General features: G+C 39.2%; 1 protein-coding gene across 1 annotated transcript; it reads right to left on the reverse strand.

The window, feature by feature from the left end:
- Positions 1–1,625: 1,625 nt before the first annotated feature.
- Positions 1,626–14,660, reverse strand: LOC140136458 (uncharacterized). The gene is made up of 6 exons (XM_072158181.1): positions 14,621–14,660; positions 9,742–9,887; positions 8,584–8,736; positions 7,668–7,867; positions 7,014–7,062; positions 1,626–3,542 (listed from the first exon to the last, which is right to left on the reverse strand). Exons 1-6 carry the CDS (start codon positions 14,658–14,660, stop codon positions 1,707–1,709), a joined length of 2,424 nt encoding a protein of 807 aa, XP_072014282.1. The 3' UTR covers positions 1,626–1,706.
- Positions 14,661–19,245: the final 4,585 nt, after the last annotated feature.

Raw genomic sequence — 19,245 nt, forward strand, 5'->3', positions numbered from 1 at the left:
TAAACATCAAGCAATACAAGTTATCATTTAAGTATCCTATTTAAATAACAGTTTTGAATTGAGTAACCTGTACTGCCATATATCCTCGAATAGCCGCCCCGGGGTCGTTGCATTTTTCCAAAAGAGGTGCGTTTCTTAGAGGTCATTTTTAGAACGATAATTCCTGTTAAAATCATTAGGTATTTAAACTCACTCTGAAATGACAAACTGTGATCTTATGAACTATCACTTCCAGTTCACTTCTGGGTTTACGAACAGACTTTCGCCAACTATTGATGCCATATAGTGGTCGTGTGTGACCTTGGCAAGCTTGCTACACAAGATAGCATGGAAATATCAGCATTTTTGAAACATCTTGGTTGAAAAAAAAAAAAAAATGGTGGGGGCGTTTAATTGAATGGGGGTGATTATTGGAGGATATACGGTATTCAGATATGCTGGTGTATTAAACAGCTTTTTTAAAACCCGGGTTGAAGATGAGTTACAGGTTCATCCACCAATCCTGCAAGTACATTTACAAATCAACCCATTTCATACAAATATTTACTCAAGGTGTGAGAGTAAGAAAGTCATATCTGCAATTTAGGTGCCGTAGGTCACTTAAAAATTTGATCACACATTAAACTTATGACTTTTAGGTCAGCAGCTCTTGTGATGAATCCTCACACTTATTTGTGATTGGACTAGTAGTTGTACTGCAGTTAAGGCCTAAAAAAATTGTTTGATTGGCGTAACATAAAAAAATTTTTTGGGTAGGTAGGTCGGGATTCTTTTTTTTTCTTCTTTTTTTTTTTTTACGCTGTAAATTTCGTTTGATAAAGGCTTTGGAACTTTTCTTCTTTTTTTTTTTATTTATTTCTTTTAATTAATTTTTTTTAATTGTTTTTTTTTTTTTGCCAAAAAACAATAAAAAACGTTAGGGTCGAGCCTAATTTTAGGGTAGGTCGGGTTACGCCAATCAAACAATTATTTTTAGGCCTAATCACTGGCAAGTCAAAATTTGTGACAATTTGCTCACTTTTTTGTGGGGTTCATACTAGTTAAAACCAATGGCCAAATTCGGGCCCACAAAAATTTGTGAGGGCCCTCAAACATTTATGATCAAGGGCCCAAATGGCCCTCAGAAATTCTGGCTTATTTCGAGGCCTGCTGATAAATATAAATGCTCCCGAGCAACACTAATAAGCATACTGTTCAGCATCCAGCACGCATTCGTTAAATTGACTGGCACACTTTATTGCTTGAAGACAGATTGAGGGTTGAGGTTCAAGGGGTACTATCACTCTGGGATAATTCAATTTTATTTTTGCTATGAAAACATGCAATGGTCGAAATAAAAAAGGTCATGTACATGGAACTGCATTTTAACCAATCAGATGACAGAAATATATGTATGAGATATATGCAACCCCTGTCCTTCAAATGACAAGATGCATCTCAAGCGCTGCTGTCTCCTATTAACAGTTCTTGATTCTTCTCCACAATATTTAATCATAACATAAGACAAGTGCTTCAAATATGACTTTCTATATTCACACATTCACACATAATACTGTCACTGAATTTAAGGCAGCTTGCATGAATGTCTGCCATGTCTTTGGTTTCCTGTAGGTTTTCACATTGATCTCATCATGTCTTTACCTTGAAACAAATACACATTGCATAATACTAATGATAGTAATTGACTTACAGAATATCGCCATCATTCAAGATGTTTGAGAACTGCTACTTGAGTTTGCGTAAAAGTCCAGATCTTGAAAATTTGACAAATCTAACGTATCGGTTTGCACGGCTACACCTGAGTTACTAGTTACAATACCTGACGATGATGCTTGATTCTCTGTTGACACCCCAAATGATCTGTGATCCCCTGCAAAAGAGTCCAAATCTTGGAAAGTTGGCAAATCCAATGTATCGGTTTGCACGGCGACACCAGAGTTACCCGACGATGATGCAGGATTCTCAGTTGACACCCCAAAGGAATCAAAATCAGTTTGAACCGATGTTGACTGGTTGTCGTTATCAAGCACAGCTAGGACATCCTCCATCGTTTGGGTGTGCATACTGGTGAACTCGAGTTCAGAGAGGCTGTCTGGCCTTGGTGAGTCATTCCTGAGATTGGTTTGACTAGTCTGTGTGTATTGATTCAGTAATGACAGAGCTGCATCCAATTCTTTCTCTGCAGCGGTTTGGGTACTCTGATGCCACAGAGAACCTGTTTGCGTTTGCTGATGACTAGACGAGAGGCTTTCATCTAGTCTAAACGGTACGCCAGGACTTGTTTGTGATTGAGATTCAGACAGAAAGACATCACCAAGGCAAAGGTCACCAAAGCTGGTTTGGGTTTGGGAAGTGTTTAAGGGGAGAGATCCTGCAAGTCCTGCCATTTGTGTCTGTGCTTCAGTTGATTGTAAGGGGAAAGATCCTGCGGTATGGGTTTGTGCCTCAGTAGATTGCAAATGTGTGGTGGTGCTGCTACTACTAGAGGGATTTGGAGTACTGAGTGGGGTCTGAGTTGAACTGCTTTCCATCATGAATGATGCAAGCGAATTCATAGTTTGTGTTTCACTGTGGCTAAAGTTTAACATATCAAGAAAGCTTAAATCAGTTTGTGTAGGGACACCTGCTGGTTGCGTTAAAGCGCTTCCAGGAGAATCCGGTCCTGGCGAATTGTTAGTCGAGGATTCGTACAAGGCGGACAACCAATTATCGGTTTGAGCATCACTACTTGAAACAGTCGCACTATAAGTCTGGGTTTGAACCGCAGGATGTGGCGTCACCTGGCTCATTGTCTGTGAACTATTCACTCCAGGCATAGCATCTATATCAAACAGAGAACCCTGATGTAATGAAAGATTAGGATGGGCAGTTTGTGTTTCAGCCGTCGCTGCAGAATACATATTGCTATATTGAGTAGATGACTGAACAAGTCGAGTATGACTACATGTTGTTTGAGTCTCGATATTAGCGGACAACAAAGCATTACGTACTATCACATCACCCTGGGTCTGTGTACATGTGTGTGTACTCTGATATGCACCAACCGATGTCTGTGTTTCGATATGCGCTGCCGATACAAAGCTTGTGTTCACACCACTGTCTTGGTAACTTTGCACATCCGGTACCATATCAGAAAGTGGAGTCATACAATGTGAAGAAGCAGAGGTTTGCATGCTTATGTTATGCCCTCCTTCTTGGATTGAAGTACTAACCATTTTCTTGAATTTCTTACTTGGAATGGATTTCTTATTTGGTCCTCTTGGTCTTCTAACTGGGGTAGTCTGAGTACTTTTAGTTACTGTTATTTTAGGGATGGCGTGTGATAACACAGGTACTGGATAAACTACAGGCAGCTTGGGCAATATGGGCAAAGGTGTTCCCTTCTTCCTTTTTATGGACTGTCTGCGGTCGCTGTCCATCTGCTTCATAAACTGCTTCATTACATGATGTTGGTGTTTTCGTTGCTCTTGCCGTTCTTGTTTCAGACGCTGTTCCTGCTGTTTTTGTAGTTCTTTTGGTGTTGTTTGAGTGGTCTGCTTAAACTGAAATGAGAATGAAATTAAGTAAATGTTGATCAGATTTAAGAGTTTGGGATTTTTTAGTAAGTTGTACAGTCTGATTGTTTTATTTTCTTCTATTCAGGAAATCGGGTGAATGTATAATGCTGCAGTTTCTTTGATTATCATACCGTAAAATTTCACCTAATGGTGCATATGGGCTCTCTTGACATAACTGGAATTTTAGGCACAAACTAAAAGTGCCTTCCCTAAAATTCCCACTAGCAAATAAGGGCACAAACCCTTAATTCTTGGCAGGGATTTTCAAAGGAGGGACCTATTTGTATGTGAAATTTACGCTAAAGGTAAAGGAACCCATGTGTGCCATTAGGTGAATCACAAAGTACTTTTGAATGGCAGTTACCTTTATAAATGATGTTTGAATAAATACTTGATCGAGCATATCGTTTAACAGCTGTGTCAAAAGCAATGTCGCATTTACGTCATGACAGAACTGACCAAGTCGACTGAACACTAATTCAAAATCGCTCTTTTGTCTTACAAACACACCAACTGTGGCTGATTCCAGTACATAAGTGTAAGTTGATACATGTGTAAGCATTACAAATATGCCAAAAAATCAGGTTTGAACAAAAATTTATTAAGATCATACATTATGGCTTTAAGGGCAGCAGCCCTCGAATTAAGGATCTGAAGGGCACGGCAACTTTTTTAGGGCAAGTTGATAATTGCCTTGGATTTTCACTGAAAAGGCAAGGCAGCACGGCAATTTGTAATATTTCAAAAGGGCATCAAGGCAACTGTTGAAAATTTGAGAGGGGCACCAAGGCAATTTTTCAAAAGCGAATAGATGCATTGCTGTCAGCTGAATTCGACACCAAAGTAAAATTCGACTCTCAACTTTACACTTAAACTAACCTGCTTGCTCAAAAAACCTACTTAAATAATATGGAATAATAAATGAATGAATGAATGAATGAATAATACAAAGCAATCAAAAATCAACAGTTTAATTTACTTAAATTTTGCGATCCCTAGTTCTGAGCTGCAAACTGACTCAAACAGCAATGAAACAGCTGTAACTTTGGTAATAATATTGATCAAATTCGCCGGGATAAAAACTATTTCGTGCAAAACATATCTAGAGATGGGCTCACATGTACAAGATAAGACGATACGGAAGGGGATCGCCATCGGTTTGCAATGGGAAGTCAATGTTTGCTAATCGAGAGATCAATATTGATTTGCCCAGCGCTTCGGATTTTGTTCACGACACAGGAAGCTTTAATAGTTACTAACAGCGTTTCTGATTGGTCGATAGTACGTTGAAGGTATTTCTCTGACCAATCGGGCAAATGAAGTCAGATTTCTAGCAACCAGATTATAAATAATAATGTATAAAAGCCGATGTGATTGGCTGAATATGTAAGCTTACGTAGAGGTAATGAATATTAATTGACAACAAACTATGATTGATAGCTGGGTTACGATGCTCAAAATAGCGATCGTGTTCAAGATTTTCGATTTAATTTTCCACAATTTTTCGGGGTTTTAACCAGTACTTGTTAATTATTTTATAATGAAGGGGCAAGGCTAGCCGGCTAGGGCACCCACGGCAACTTCATTTAGGGGCACGGCAAGTGACTGCCGTCGGTAAAGGACATATTTTGAGGGCATTGCGGCAATGGGGGTGGGCACCCACGGCAATATGCCGTCGGTGCCGTGGGTTAATTCGAGGGCTGAAGGGCAGAGTAATGGGAGAGAATATGTCCAAAGTATATAAAACTATACATTTTTTTAATTTATATTAGTCAAGGAATCCCATGGTGACTTCAGATTTGTTCAAAAATCTCAAGTTTTTGAAAAATCACAAAATTCACTTTTTACCCCAATTTTTTGTGACAACTTAGAAAAAAAAATCCGTCGAGTAAAAAAATTCAGTTAGCTTTTCATGAAGAAGAGACATGAACTTAGGGAAGGTTTTTTTTTTTTTTAATTTGTCTCTTTTTTTCAAATATTGAAATAAACATGTGAAAAAAGCCATTTTGTCACTCTATTAAGCTAAAAATGCACACAATGGAGTATATTTTTGTTTAAAACAAATATTTTGAAAAAAATGAAAAAACCTTCCCTAGACTTTGATGTACTCTAAAGGATAGTGCAAAAAGTTTACCCTTTGCTTGCATATTTTTCGAGTTATCTTGTCACAAAAATCGTGCAATATTGTCAAAAGCGAACTCTGAGAAATCGACGTTTTAGTAAAAAAATGTCAAAATTATGCACAAAACGTCCTTAAATTTTAAAACGGTAAGACTTTCACACTTGTAAAAGCTGTATCTGGTGCATGGTCTAAATATGCATCTTTTTGCACCAATGAATCTATAATATCTGCTTTCAGTGCGCCAAAATTCAAAATGATTAAAAAATCTAAGTGGCATTTTGACTGCAAATTTTTGTTTTGTTTACACCACATTTGCTGGCGTTAACAACATACCGAATGCGCCTTTGACTCGTTGGACATACGCCAGCAGAGTTGCGCCACACACGCGACGCGAATCGCCAAGCAGAATCACAATATTTCGCATTCGCGCATTTCTGACTCATTATTTCCCGCCAATTTCCTAAGCTGACTTAAGCTACATACTGTATGTGAGTTTTTAGAGTTGAAAAGGGTGAAATAAATCAAGCTAAAATACGAATAAATATTAGCAAGTTGTATTTTATCAGTTTCAAGTGAAAGAATACATCTTAGTGTTGATAAATATCAAAAAATATCAAATTCGGTCGTGGACGAATGTGTCTTCCATTACTTTGGCCTTAACAGCTATTTGTTGTGAATTTTATTATAATGGGACCAAGAAATGAAAATTTTCATGATGCAGACAAAAATGAAATACATGTACATCGGAGGGTCTTCACATCTTTTGACTGTTTCATAATTGATTTCAGTGAAAAATAATGCTCATTGCCTGATTCCTCCCCAAGTTGATGAGAACAGGCCGATTTCTGGGATGCAGGGGCATTACTTTTTGATACCACAGGTGTATTTCCTTTAACTTTTAATACATTGTAGCGCACGTAGCCTGTTGTAGAATTGCGATGACTCTTTACTTGACATAGCTTTAATATCTATGTGTTCCATTACAAATCCCTGTTATGCTGGTTTCATACTTTCTGCCGCTTGCCGCTGAGCAGCATGACGCTTCATCATGCTGCTTGTACTTTTCTGCAAGCGGAGCGGCACACCGCTGAGCGGCAGTGGCATGACTCTGAAACTAGCCACTCTTGGCGCTCAGCACCGCTTCAAAATCGTATTTTGTCCTCATACGTCAGCGAGTTGATTTTAATTCAACTCCCTGCAGTGCTGCCGCCGTGGCAAAGTGGTGGAGTGATCGATATATTGGCTTGTCGCTGGTCACCGCTAGTGTATCTGCTGCGAATGAGCAGTGAAGTAAATTCATCTTCAGAGGAAAGTATGAAACCAGCATTACTTACAAATTCGGCCCATACACGGCCAATGTTATTGATCAATATTATGCGGACCCTAAATGCAGGAGTGGATACAAAATCTACCATTGTGCGTGTACAACGGTAGATTTTGAATCAAGGGTTTTTGATATAGATCAAACAACTGAATGTGTATGGGCCGCATTACGACGCGTATCAATTGTAAATCTAAAATCCCATACAAGTTTACATGAACTATACCATTTTTCACACTGATGTGGCAGGGACATCAGTGCGCATTACATTGGTTGCAGTTTCAATTGTTAACATTCGCTTGAAGTGCTAGAGTGCACACGCTTAGAGAATAAAAGATAGAATTTTTTACTTTTGCCCATCTAATATTGTGTTACAATGGATGGGCTGGCCAATATTGCAGGTGACAAATGATATAGTAATCTTTGTATAGATGTTGCAACAGATGGCTTCAAAACTCTACCACCGGCAAAACATGCGATTATGCCTATACTTTAGTTCAAGGGTGGTTTTTCGGCATGTTTATGGCACAACCGCAAAAAAGCATTGACGTCACTTCCAAACTTAAGAACAGTTTCTATTGCTTGGAATAAAAGAAAATGGTTCTGACAGGATACCAGCGGTCGACCGGAGTTTTGAAGCTATCCCTAAAAGAAATGATTGACTTACAAATCTGGTGGCAGTTGATGTTTCTGGTACTTGGCATGACTCCAAAGTGCCCCTTTAGTTGTATAACCACAGCCACAAGTACCACAATTGTAAATCACTCCACAAGTCTCTTCATGTTTGATGCGTAATTTCTCCATTCCAAAACGGGACAGACATTTTGAGCACTGGAATTTCTTCTCTGCATGTATAGCTACATAGTGCTAGGGAAATGACATACAACAATAGTTGTAATTGGAAAACAAATCAGTAACTGCATGTAGTCCTAGTAACTAGGAAGATCGAACACAGACATAATCATTTGGACGTTTAAAGGAGGATTTTGTGATCCTAGCATCCTCTTTTTATGACATTTTTCAGTAGATATCCACGAAAAAAGCTTATTTCCAAAATTTCAGTTGATTCCGATTTTGCGTTTGCGAGTTATGCATGATTATGTGTATTACACTGCTCCATAGACAATGTGTTGTAATTTCGCTCTGGTGCACCAGCACGCAATTCACATCCCGATATTTTTGCTAAACAAATTAATCTGCAAGAAATATTTGGTACATAAACATTATGTAGCCAGAGGTGTCCAGTGGTGTAAAAATCTCAACTTTTTTTGGGAAAAGTGGGGGGATGAGGCTATGGATCACGAAATGCCCCTTTAAATGAGCTGGGACATACCAGATAATACCCAATGTAAATGTAAATGTCGTCACATTCTCAGTTTATACTGGGACTACAACTGCATGGAACATGGCATCTGGTTTTGAATTATTCTTAAGACTAGCATATTAATTTTAGTAGTGAGCAGATTCAATTATAACATTTGCCCACTGTAAAAGAGTGAAAATCATGAAAGATTGGAAGTGAATTCTTTAATAAAACATTAGTTTACCTATGTACATTTACCTGTAGTGCATATATGACTTACTTGTTTGAGTAAGCTTATCTTTGGGAATGGTTTACTTCCAGTTTGAGATCGGTAACAGCCTGCTATGGGACAGTAGTATTGCTTTTTGACTGGAGCAGAAGAATCAGAACTTGTAGTATATTTGCTGTTGAACATTGCCTTTTCTTGTGGATTCTGAAAAAAGAACATTGATACACTAGTATGAAGTATGTGACTTGATTCTGTTAAGGGGGTACTACACCCCTGCCTAAATTAATGCTTATTTTTGCATTTTTCTCAAAACTTAAAGCGCATTGGTGGCAAGTAAGATATGTATATTATAGGGGCAAGGACTACAACTACTGCACTGGAAATTTTATTTCAGCACGGACAACAGTTGTGGAGTTACAGTCAAAAATGAGGGAAAACCAATATTTGATCAATAAATCGATAACTACTTGCCTTGAGTTGCTGAATTTTCAGTGCAGTAGTTGTAGTCCTTGCCCCTATAATATACATATCTTACTTGTCACCAATGCGCTATAATTTGTGAGAAAAATGCAAAAATAGGCACAAAATTGGCCAGGGGTGTAGTACCCCTTAAAAGAATGACCAGTATGTTTATAAACCCAAGTGGGAGACAGGATGTCTCAATAAAAATTCAACACAACTTCACCCTTGTTTTTCTCAGGCTTGGTTATTTCTTATGGCTGTAATAACTTAAAAATTGCAATTGACAATTCTTGCTGAAAAAAGCTGACATTGGCACCTTACTTTTTTGAGTATTTGACCTTGCCTGATCTTTTTTATGTCACGCTAATCTAAGTGTTAACAGCAGGTATCTATTACATGTAGATAGCACTAACGGGTTGGCGCCAAGATAGCTATTAACCTCCTACTTGAAGCTCTGCAAATCCTGATTTGAAGCTTGGAATTTTCACAGCAACGTTGTGCGATCTGATAGAGCACATTACGCAAGGGCCAACTGAATGAGCTACAATAGAAGGTGGCACAATGGGTCTGGTGCTCTGTCATCAAACATGCAGTGAAAATAAGAGGAAATCCCCACTGCTCGGCGATGACCCAGTGGTTGAATGTGGTGGCAGTTGAGGTCAACCTCAGGGATGATTATGATGAGAGTGGCCCTCCTCTGGATTACATCAAGTAACCTCATTATACCTCAAATTTTGATTGACTCACCTCATATTTTGCATGTGCTTTATTCAGATGCATCCTTAGTGCTGGAGGTGTAGCCAGTATTTTACCACATCCCTCCACTGTGCACAGTAGATTACGCTGGTCCTTCATTAACTCGGCAATAGTTGGTACTATGACTTCTATTCTCTCTGCAGTAATACAAAAAGGTTATGTAAACACAAGTGAACACCGAGTGTTTTCTTGTTTTTTTTAATCCAATTTTGTTTATGTTATCCAGACATGTAAATTACTAGCTTGGTAACCAAGCCACACTGGGCCGTGGTGGGCGGTGGAGGCAGCCACTCACTTCTAGAGCCCAAATGCTGGAGCCCACCACTCTAACCAGCCCTCGAATTAACCCATGGCATCCATGGCATTTTGCCGTGGGTGCCAATCCCCACTGCCGTAATGCCCTCAAAATATGTCCTGTACCCAAGGCAGTCACTTGCCATGCCCTCTAATGGATTTGCCGTCGGTGCCCCAGCCATGCCCCTTCATTATACAAGGCGGTTCTCGAACCACGAGTCTCGCCTGTTTTTCTGACCGCCTGCTTTTGCGATAACTTTTGGTAGAGAGGTAAATGAATTTGGCGGTTATCGGCTGGGCACGATTATCTGGCTGATGGTAACTGTACCCACCAAGTTTCATGCCCATGCAACAGTTTTTACTAATATGACCTCAGATGACCCCTGGTGGCCCTGAAATGACCTTCTAAAATTTTGGCTCTAAATGTTGACTGTACCCCTCGTGCTAAGTTTCATGCCCATACGACAGTTTTTACTATTTGACCTCAGATGACCCCTGGTGGCCTCGAAATGACCTTCCAAAAATTAGGCTTTAAATGTTGACTGTATCCATAAAGTTTCATGCCCATACGACAGTTTTTACTAATTTGACCTCAGATGACCCCTGGTGACTCCGAAATTACCTTCCAAATATTTGGTTTTAAATGTTGACTGTACCCACCAAGTTTCATGCCCATACAACAGTTTTTACTAATTTGACCTCAGATGACCCCTGGTGACCCCGAAATGACCTTCCAAACATTTGGCTTTAAATGTTGACTGTACCCACCAAGTTTCATGCCCATCCGACAGTTTTACTAATTTGACCTCATATGACCCCTGGTAACCTTCCAAAAATTTGGCTTTAAATGTTGACTGTACCCACCAAGTTTCATGCCCATCCAACAGTTTTACTAATTTGACCTCAGATGACCCTGGTGACCCCGAAATGACCTTCCAAAATTTGCCTTGAAATGTTGACTGTACCCACCAAGTTTCATGCCCATACGACAGTTTTACTAATTTGACCTCAGATGACCCTGGTGACCCTGAAATGACCTTCCAAAATTTGGCTTTAAATGTTGACTGTACCCACCAAGTTTCATGCCCATCCGACAGTTTTACTAATTTGACCTCATATGACCCCTGGTGACCCCGAAATGACCTTCCTTTAATTTGACTCGAAATGTTGACTGTAGCTACCAAGTTTCATGCCCATCCAACAGTTTTTACTAATTTGACCTCAGATGACCCCTGGTGACCCCAAAATGAGCTTCCAAAAATTTGGCTTCAAATGTTGACTGTACCCACCAAGTTTCATGCCCATACGACAGTTTTTACTAATTTGACCTCAGATGACCCCTGGTGACCCCAAAATGACCTTCCAAAAATTTGGCTTCAAATGTTGAGTGTACCCATCAAGTTTCATGCCCATACGACAGTTTTTAATAACTTGACCTCAGATGACCCCTGAGTGACCTCGGATGACCCCGTAATGACCTTCCCAAAATTTGGCAAAACCAAAGAACTATTTCAAAGTAATAAATCAAAACAGAAAGATGCTTCCTTTACGAGTTATCACTCATTAAAAGATTTGGTGACCTCAGTTGACCTTTGACCTTGTATGTCACCTTTGACCTCACGAAATTGGATAAAGTATGTTGCGCTGAAAAATCAAATTTGGCAATACCAAAGAACTATTTCATCAAATAAATCAAAACAGAAAGATGCTTCCTTTAAGAGTTATCACTCATTGAAAGTGCTACTTTGCTATACTTTACATGGAAAGCGACTATCTTAAAGTCGTCATATTTCCTTAATTACATGACCGATCAAGCTGTTATTTGGATATGTGATGCACAGTTGAAAATTAATTATTAAAATATTTGGTGACCTCAGTTGACCTTTGACCTTGTATGTGACCTTTGACCTCACGAAATTGGATAAAGTATGTTGCGCTGAAAATCTAATCAGGTCGAGTACCTCTGGCCACGCAACTCCCCACCAAGTTACGTCACTGTACCCCATACGGATCTCCAGATAATCTGTTCACAAGATATTTTGCTTATTACGCATATATTATGCAAATTAGCAAAGAAGCGAAGAATAATAATAATGTCGTAAAAGAATATTGATTTTATTACACGAATTTTCGGGCCTCGCCCTTCGTCAGGTGACAAAAATAGTGTTATGAGGCCTACACAAGAGAAACATTTAAAACATGATTAAGACGCGAGCGCAGGTGAATGGTGGGAGCGACACGTAAGCGACACATGAGCGACAAGCAGGCAGAGCGTATACAAATCCAGCGCGTTAAACATGTTAAAGTTGGAAAACATAACGCGCGAGACGGAAAATAAAATATAATTATAAAATGCGCAAACGCGTGTGCGAGTACAAAAATATTATAGGCGTCGCGCAAGAATAAGCGTAGGCCTAGGTAAAAACGCGTAGAGCGTATATAAATAAAGAGCGTTAAACATGTTTAATTAAAAAAATGCACGCAAAACGGAGAATACAAAAAATATCAAAAAACGGGGCGCAAGCGAGCGTAACAAGTGAGGCCTAAAGGTTGAAACGCGTGAAGTGAAAAGGGGAAACCGCGCGAAAAAGTATAAGAAAAAGGGAGTGCTGAAGAAAATAATGATTAAAATTTAAAACTGTTGAAACTAGCATTGAGTCCATTGGGTTGAAGGGTGCCGAGTCTGAAGATTAGGTACTTAATTACCATATTTTACGCTCAAAATCTAATCAGGTCGAGAACCTCTGGCCCCGCTACTCCTCACCAAGTTACGTCACTGTACCCCATACGGATCTCCAGATAAGCTGTTCACAAGGGTTTTTTGCTTGATACGCATCAAATACGCATAAATTATGCAAATTAGGTACTTAATTAGCATATTTTGCGCTGAAAATATAATCAGGTCGAGAACATCTGGCCACGCTTACTCCCCACCAAGTTACGTCACTGTACCCCATACGGATCTCCAGATAAGCTGTTCACAAGGGGTTTTTTGCTTGATACGCATCAAATACGCATAAATTATGCAAATTAGGTACTTAATCAGCATATTTTGCACTGAAAATCTAATCAGGTCGAGAACATCTGGCCACGCTACTGCCCACCAAGTTACGTCACTGTACCCCATACGGATCTCCAGATAATCTGTTCACAAGGTACTTTGCTTATTACGCATAAATTATGCAAATTAGGTACTTAATTACCATATTTTGCGCGCAAAATCTAATCAGGTCGACACCCTTTGGTCATGCTACCCCCTATTAAGTTTCATCATCATAGCACTTACGGTTCTCAAGATAACGCGTTCACAAGCTTTTTCCGAACACACACACGCACACACACCCCCCACACGCACCCCCACACACACACCATAGTGATTACTAAGTCTCTCCCTGAACATTCAGGCGAGACAAAAATCACCTATCTATGTTTGTGTGTGTTTTCTTCACTTTTGAGAAATTGCCTTGGTGCCTTTCTCAAATTTTCAACAGTTGCCATGATGCCCTCTTGAAATATTACAAACTGCCGTGCTGCCCTGCCTTTTCACTTTTTTTCAGGCAAAATCCAAGGCAATTTTCAACTTGCCCTAAAAAAGTTGCTGTGCCCCTTCAGATCCTTAATTCGAGGGCTGGCTCTAACTCAAAGAAAATATGTGTATTTTACCTTATTTATCCTAAAAGTGTCCAATATTGGTAAAATCTTGCTATAAAATATCAAGTTTCACTAAATTCCTGCCCAGCACTCAAAAGTCTGCTAGCTATAACCCTGCAAATTACCACTGTCTAATGGAAGTATAATGGACTTCATAGTCTCTGTGAAACATTGGTCATTCTTCAACCCAACTGAAATGGGGATAAATCACTCTAAAAATGCACTACCCAATGCTTTTGTTTGAAAGTTACAATTCAATAGGTCACATTGACATTTGTCACAACATTGATAACAATATCAGCATCCATTTTGTTCAGAAGATTTACAGCATGACATTTTCACTGTGTTTTGAAAGTCAATATCTCAAAGAGAAGTCCACCCTGGACTTAATTGAGTTCCTTAGGGATTCAATCATGTTTCACCGTTGTTCATCACCGATTAACAACGATGCATCCGCGTCGTCTGAGTGGTTTAATTCGTGAGGGTCGAGCGAAGTAAACCACGCAGACGTGCCGGACGCGAGTTGTTAATCGGTGATGAACAACAGTGAAACAAGATTGAATCCCTTTCAACAACAAAACAAGTTAAAGATGTCCAATTCACATGATTATTTCATCCGGAATGTCCATTGTCATTGCCACTCAACCTTACAAGAAGATTGCGGTATTTCTCTGTTGATATCAGCAATAAAACTAAAGAATAAAGCGGTAATATTTAGCTGCTACCGCCAACATAAGAGAGTTCATGTTTAGGCATACGTTCCAGGCATGACGAATTTTACGCGCTCATGCGTAAGCATAACCTTGCGTTCGTGTATACGCTACTGGACTGTGGATTCATCACAGATTAACAACGGTTGGCTCCTGTACAAAGGTATAGGAAGAGTTGTTGAAACACACTTAAATGTACACTCAAAACAACAAACCTGGGATATCACCAGAGCTGGGTGTTGGAGTCTGGGCCATCACAGTTGTGGCAGTGCAAGAGATGTTGTTCTCATTGTTACTACAAGTTGATGGTGCACTGGATGCAGTTCTTTCTCCTGCTGTAACACTGCTGGTTCCAGCAGAGTTTTGACTCGTAACAACAGGCAACATCCTGGTACTCTTCAATCACTTTTGTACCAGTAACAGAAAATAGTCCACACTGTAATCAGAAGTAGATCAGAAAGAAAGTCATGAGATCAAGGGAAAAGGACAATCTAGAGGATGGGAGGAATGAAAGATCCATCTTTTTCGTTCAGGAAATTGTTTTTGTATGGAACTAACTTTGACATTCATATTTTTACATGATTATTTTTTGATTTGAATATTGAAATGTTGGAAACATTTGTTTGTCTGAACAGGTCATTAGGATTTTAGGTTAGGGTTAGGGTTCAGGTCAGTATACCTGCCAACCTCAAAACCTCACAAATAGGAACAAATGGGAGAATTTCCTATACCGGTACATTATATTACTATAGTCATATTTTTGCAAAAATAGGGACACATGGTCGCATGTCAGAAGGTGGTCCATTTTGCGTTACAGGCCAAAAAAACTTACCAAAAAATGATTTTTGGATATTTTGGAGGTTTTGACCCTTTTATTAATCAACATGACTTTTGAAGAAAAAATATGTTCCGTTTTTGCGAAAACTGACAGTTTCCGCCTAATTTCCGTACTGTACAGGATTCAATGTAAATTTGAAACTTTAAATGCATTTTTCTCCTTTTCGACTATTATCAGAGCAATTTACATTGCACATCATTGAAATAGAGTGTTTGGAATATTTTGTATCAGAATATGTTCCAAACATGATTGTGAACATCTTGGAGTCAATAAATGACTCTTTCAATAAAAGGCGTCTTGTATACAGGGTGCGTAAAAAGTACGTAAAATTAATATTTTTTTTCAATTTTTAAGGACAACTTGTTAACACTTCAACCAACTCAATTTTGAATGCAAATTTTGAATTTGTCAGCAAATTTCACCCCAGAAAATGTATACTTTTAGCATAGTAGGGTGACTAATAAGCATGCTGTGGCAAAATGCTGTTTCTTCAAATTCGATATTAGAAAACAATAGAATACATAAGGAATTACAAGTGCATTCCATGCAAATGAGCGTACCACTTTACAAGTACTGATACCAAGGGGTTGACAGTGATTCGCCGATTCTCCAAATTTGGCCAAATTTGCACGCTACGGTATGCTATACAGAAGTTGCCGGGAATCACAAATTTGGTACCAGCATGGACGCCGCCATCTTGGGAAAAGGGGTGCTGGCGACCGTCGACTCGACGGTCGCCAGCACCTTAACGCTACCAGCAGCTCCCAGCACCATGACTACGCCGTAACAGTGCAGCGTTCCCGACTGTCAATCATCAAGGGTCAATCACCTCGAGCTTGACAACGATATCTGAATAGACTATTGCCAAGTCTTACGTGTAGGCGCGAAATTAAGGTTAATTTTTGCGATTGAAACTGAAATTTTCTTGTATAAATCTTGGTCTGGAGAGTGGGATTGTTGGTCGATTTGATGTATTTAATAAATTAAGTTAATGGATGCGCTAAAAATATTATTAAATTGTATTGAAAACAGCTATTCAACATTTGAAAAAATACGCTGTTGCAGGCTTGAAAAGGTCTAACCTTGGTTGCAGCAAGCCGTGATTTTCACGGGTAATTTTATTTCTTGAACGCGAGCACGGGCGCGATGCGATAGCCGGTAGAAATCGCGTAGTGTTCCAGGCCTACGCGATGGCAGGGTAATGGCGGCATCCATAGTTTTATTACATTTATCTTCGAGTGACGCTTCCCAATCTTTATTTATTCCCTGCTGATACTGAAAATGTTTAAATGTTTCAGAACAATTCTCTGATGTGTTACTCAAAATTAAATACTTAAAACAGCTCCTTATTATGTATTGTTTAAAAGATATTCATTGCAAAACATGTCTAGGTATGACAAAAAACAATATTCCCATTCACTCAGCACACAAAACCTCTACCTGACCCACCTGCTCCTGACCCACCTGCTGTGCTCCACCCCTGCAATTTCAAATGTAAACTGCTGCCATTTTTTTGTTTAAACTTCTGTTTCATTGACATTTTCCACAATTTTTACCCCATCCTTCAGCTTTAAAATGAGACCTCATCTAGCTCAATAGGACAAGGGGTTGTTGCAATATAACATTTTTCATTCCGCCCCATTCAGAAAAATGTAACACCTCCACCTTCTTAGGGTACGAACTTGTGACATGCGAACACATGGTAAAATCGCTCTCTTTCATGCTTTTTGTTTCAGTAAAAATAGGGACTGTAATCCCTATTAAATAGGGACAGTTGATAGGTATGGGTCAGGGTTAGTATTACAGAATTAGTGTTAGGGATAGGGCTATAGGCAAGGTCTTAGCCAGCCATGCGTCCACACGTCTTTAAGACGGCCTAATCTAATTTTAGACGGGTGGATTTAATGGATTTTACAGATGTGATAGCTCTAAAACAGATGATTTTAAGGTTATATGCAGGGTTCGAATTCAGTCAAATTTTTTGCATAGCTGTTTGTGCGATGCAAAACACATGTTTGTATAGCAGTTTCCAAATTTTGCATAGCAGTTATTTTGCTATGCAAAAAAAGAAAAATGCATAGCATTTTATGCGATGCAATATTTGTATTTATGTAGCGAATCTACAACTTCTGTCATTGTCATCAAATCTCGGCTATAAAGCCCCCAGACGATCACATGTCACGCTCGAGGGCAGTTTGAGGGCAATTAGCAAATATAATTATATGCACAAAGCAGGATCATAGCATTTGAAAAAAGGGTAGGCCTGTACTTTTACCGTGAGGAATGAGCATTGAAAAATAATGTTGCAATTTTGCAAACCTGGTAAAGTGGCTCGACGACCATAAAGAACAGCAAAAATACCACAGATGAAAAAAACCCTTCAGAAATGATAAAACCAGATTAGGTCTTCAGTAAACTCTTCACCTAATTTTTGTTCAACATTATCTCGACATTATCTCATCCCCGTAAAAATATTGCAAGCTTCCGAAGGTCGCTGATTTTATGGTTTTGGTAACTCCCTTCAACAGGAACACGTGTTATGATTTTGTGTATAGTTTATAGTGCGTGCAATGGCGACATTCTCTCGCATAATTGGGGGGAGTAACGCTAGTAAACATAAGCATGACTTATAAGCAATCAACCACGACAGATTCCGCAATATGGTACCCAACATTGCTTTGTCTTATTTTTGCAACGGAATACATCATAATTATCTTAAATGTAACGAGAATGAGCAAATACCGACTGTGTGATGATTTTGATTTTCGGGGAATTCCAGATCATCCAGATGTGTTTTGAGCTGAGGTAAATGCGACGTGTCGTGGAATTTGGCTCGCAAATAGCGATGCATTGGGGGACTTTTGAGGCAAATGCGACGTGAAATTTAGCTCAAATTTATGTGTAGCACTTTTAGCGATGCATTTTGGAAAAGTGCATAGCAGTTGATGGAAATTGCATCGCAAAATGCGATGCGATACCATCGAATTCGACCGCTGGTTATATGAACTTGAGACTAATTCAGAGTGACATGTAAAGGCCAAATCAGGACATATTTGACCCCAGTGACCCTTCCATGGGTATAGACAAGTTGTTTTATATTTGAGGGTCAAATTTTGGTATCTGCTTGGACTGGTGGTTTCTGATTTCTGGCTAAGACTCTGGCTATAGGTTTGGGTCAGAGTTAGGATTAGAGTCTGGGTTATGATTAAAGGAATATGATTAGGGTCATGTTTAGGTTTAGTGTTACCGTACCTGTAGGATTAAGGGCTTAGCTTATAAGGTTAGGGTGAGTATTAAGGTTAATATTTATAACAATTTTGGTTCTCAGACTATTGACCTGTAAGGCGACGAAAAAAACAACAAAAACTTGTTCTACACGAGGACGACCTTTCAAGTAGGGACGGTCGGCCGGTCGGGCTTTTTTTTTAGAAAATGACCCAAAATATAACCAAAATTTGTTAATATAATTTGGAGAAAAAAAATTTTTGTTCCTGTTGGGACATCTTATATCTGGTTCCATACAGCAATACGCAGTATTGCTGTCTGGTAAGCAGGTACTGCAATTGAGACGTTGTGAATTGAGGCGTCGGAGCCGGTCAAACACAGAGGACTAGCCTACATCCCGTATCCTACTATCACTCAAACAAGCAAATCTCTTCACGAATTCACTCACCTTGCGATCCTACATCATCAGTTGAAACAAACATCTAAGTTTCCAAAAACAACTTTGTCATTCCTCAAAACTACAAGTAACTTCATTAATAAAAATTGAAATCATACTATTACCCGTTATTGAAAATTTTGTTCGATTTATGTGAACCAAAAGAACGCATACGAGTCGAGTTCAGTTTACCAAAATGGTAGCTCCTGCCTCCTGGTCACCTCAGATATGACGTCAGTATCAAGCTGCTTATTAAACGGTGGATCGGATTGGTTGAAATCAACGCCACGTTATTGACCTGCCAGGGGTCAGAGAGATGCATATTCATGTATGAAAACAGC

The sequence above is a fragment of the Amphiura filiformis genome, chromosome 16 (assembly GCF_039555335.1).
Source record: "Amphiura filiformis chromosome 16, Afil_fr2py, whole genome shotgun sequence".
In the NCBI taxonomy this organism is placed as follows: Eukaryota; Metazoa; Echinodermata; class Ophiuroidea; order Amphilepidida; family Amphiuridae; genus Amphiura; species Amphiura filiformis.

What these genes read in the sequence shown, in the direction of transcription:
- LOC140136458 (XM_072158181.1), bottom strand. Translation starts at nt 14,660, where the DNA reads ATGGCCCAGACTCCAACACCCAGCTCTGGTGATATCCCAG. An exon ending in AAGCACATGCAAAATATGAG is followed by an intron (nt 8,737 to 9,741) that starts GTGAGTCAATCA and finishes TTCTTTTTTCAG; the next exon opens with AATCCACAAGAAAAGGCAAT. An exon ending in GCCGTGTATGGGCCGAATTT is followed by an intron (nt 3,543 to 7,013) that starts GTAAGTAATGCT and finishes TTCTCATTTCAG; the next exon opens with TTTAAGCAGACCACTCAAAC.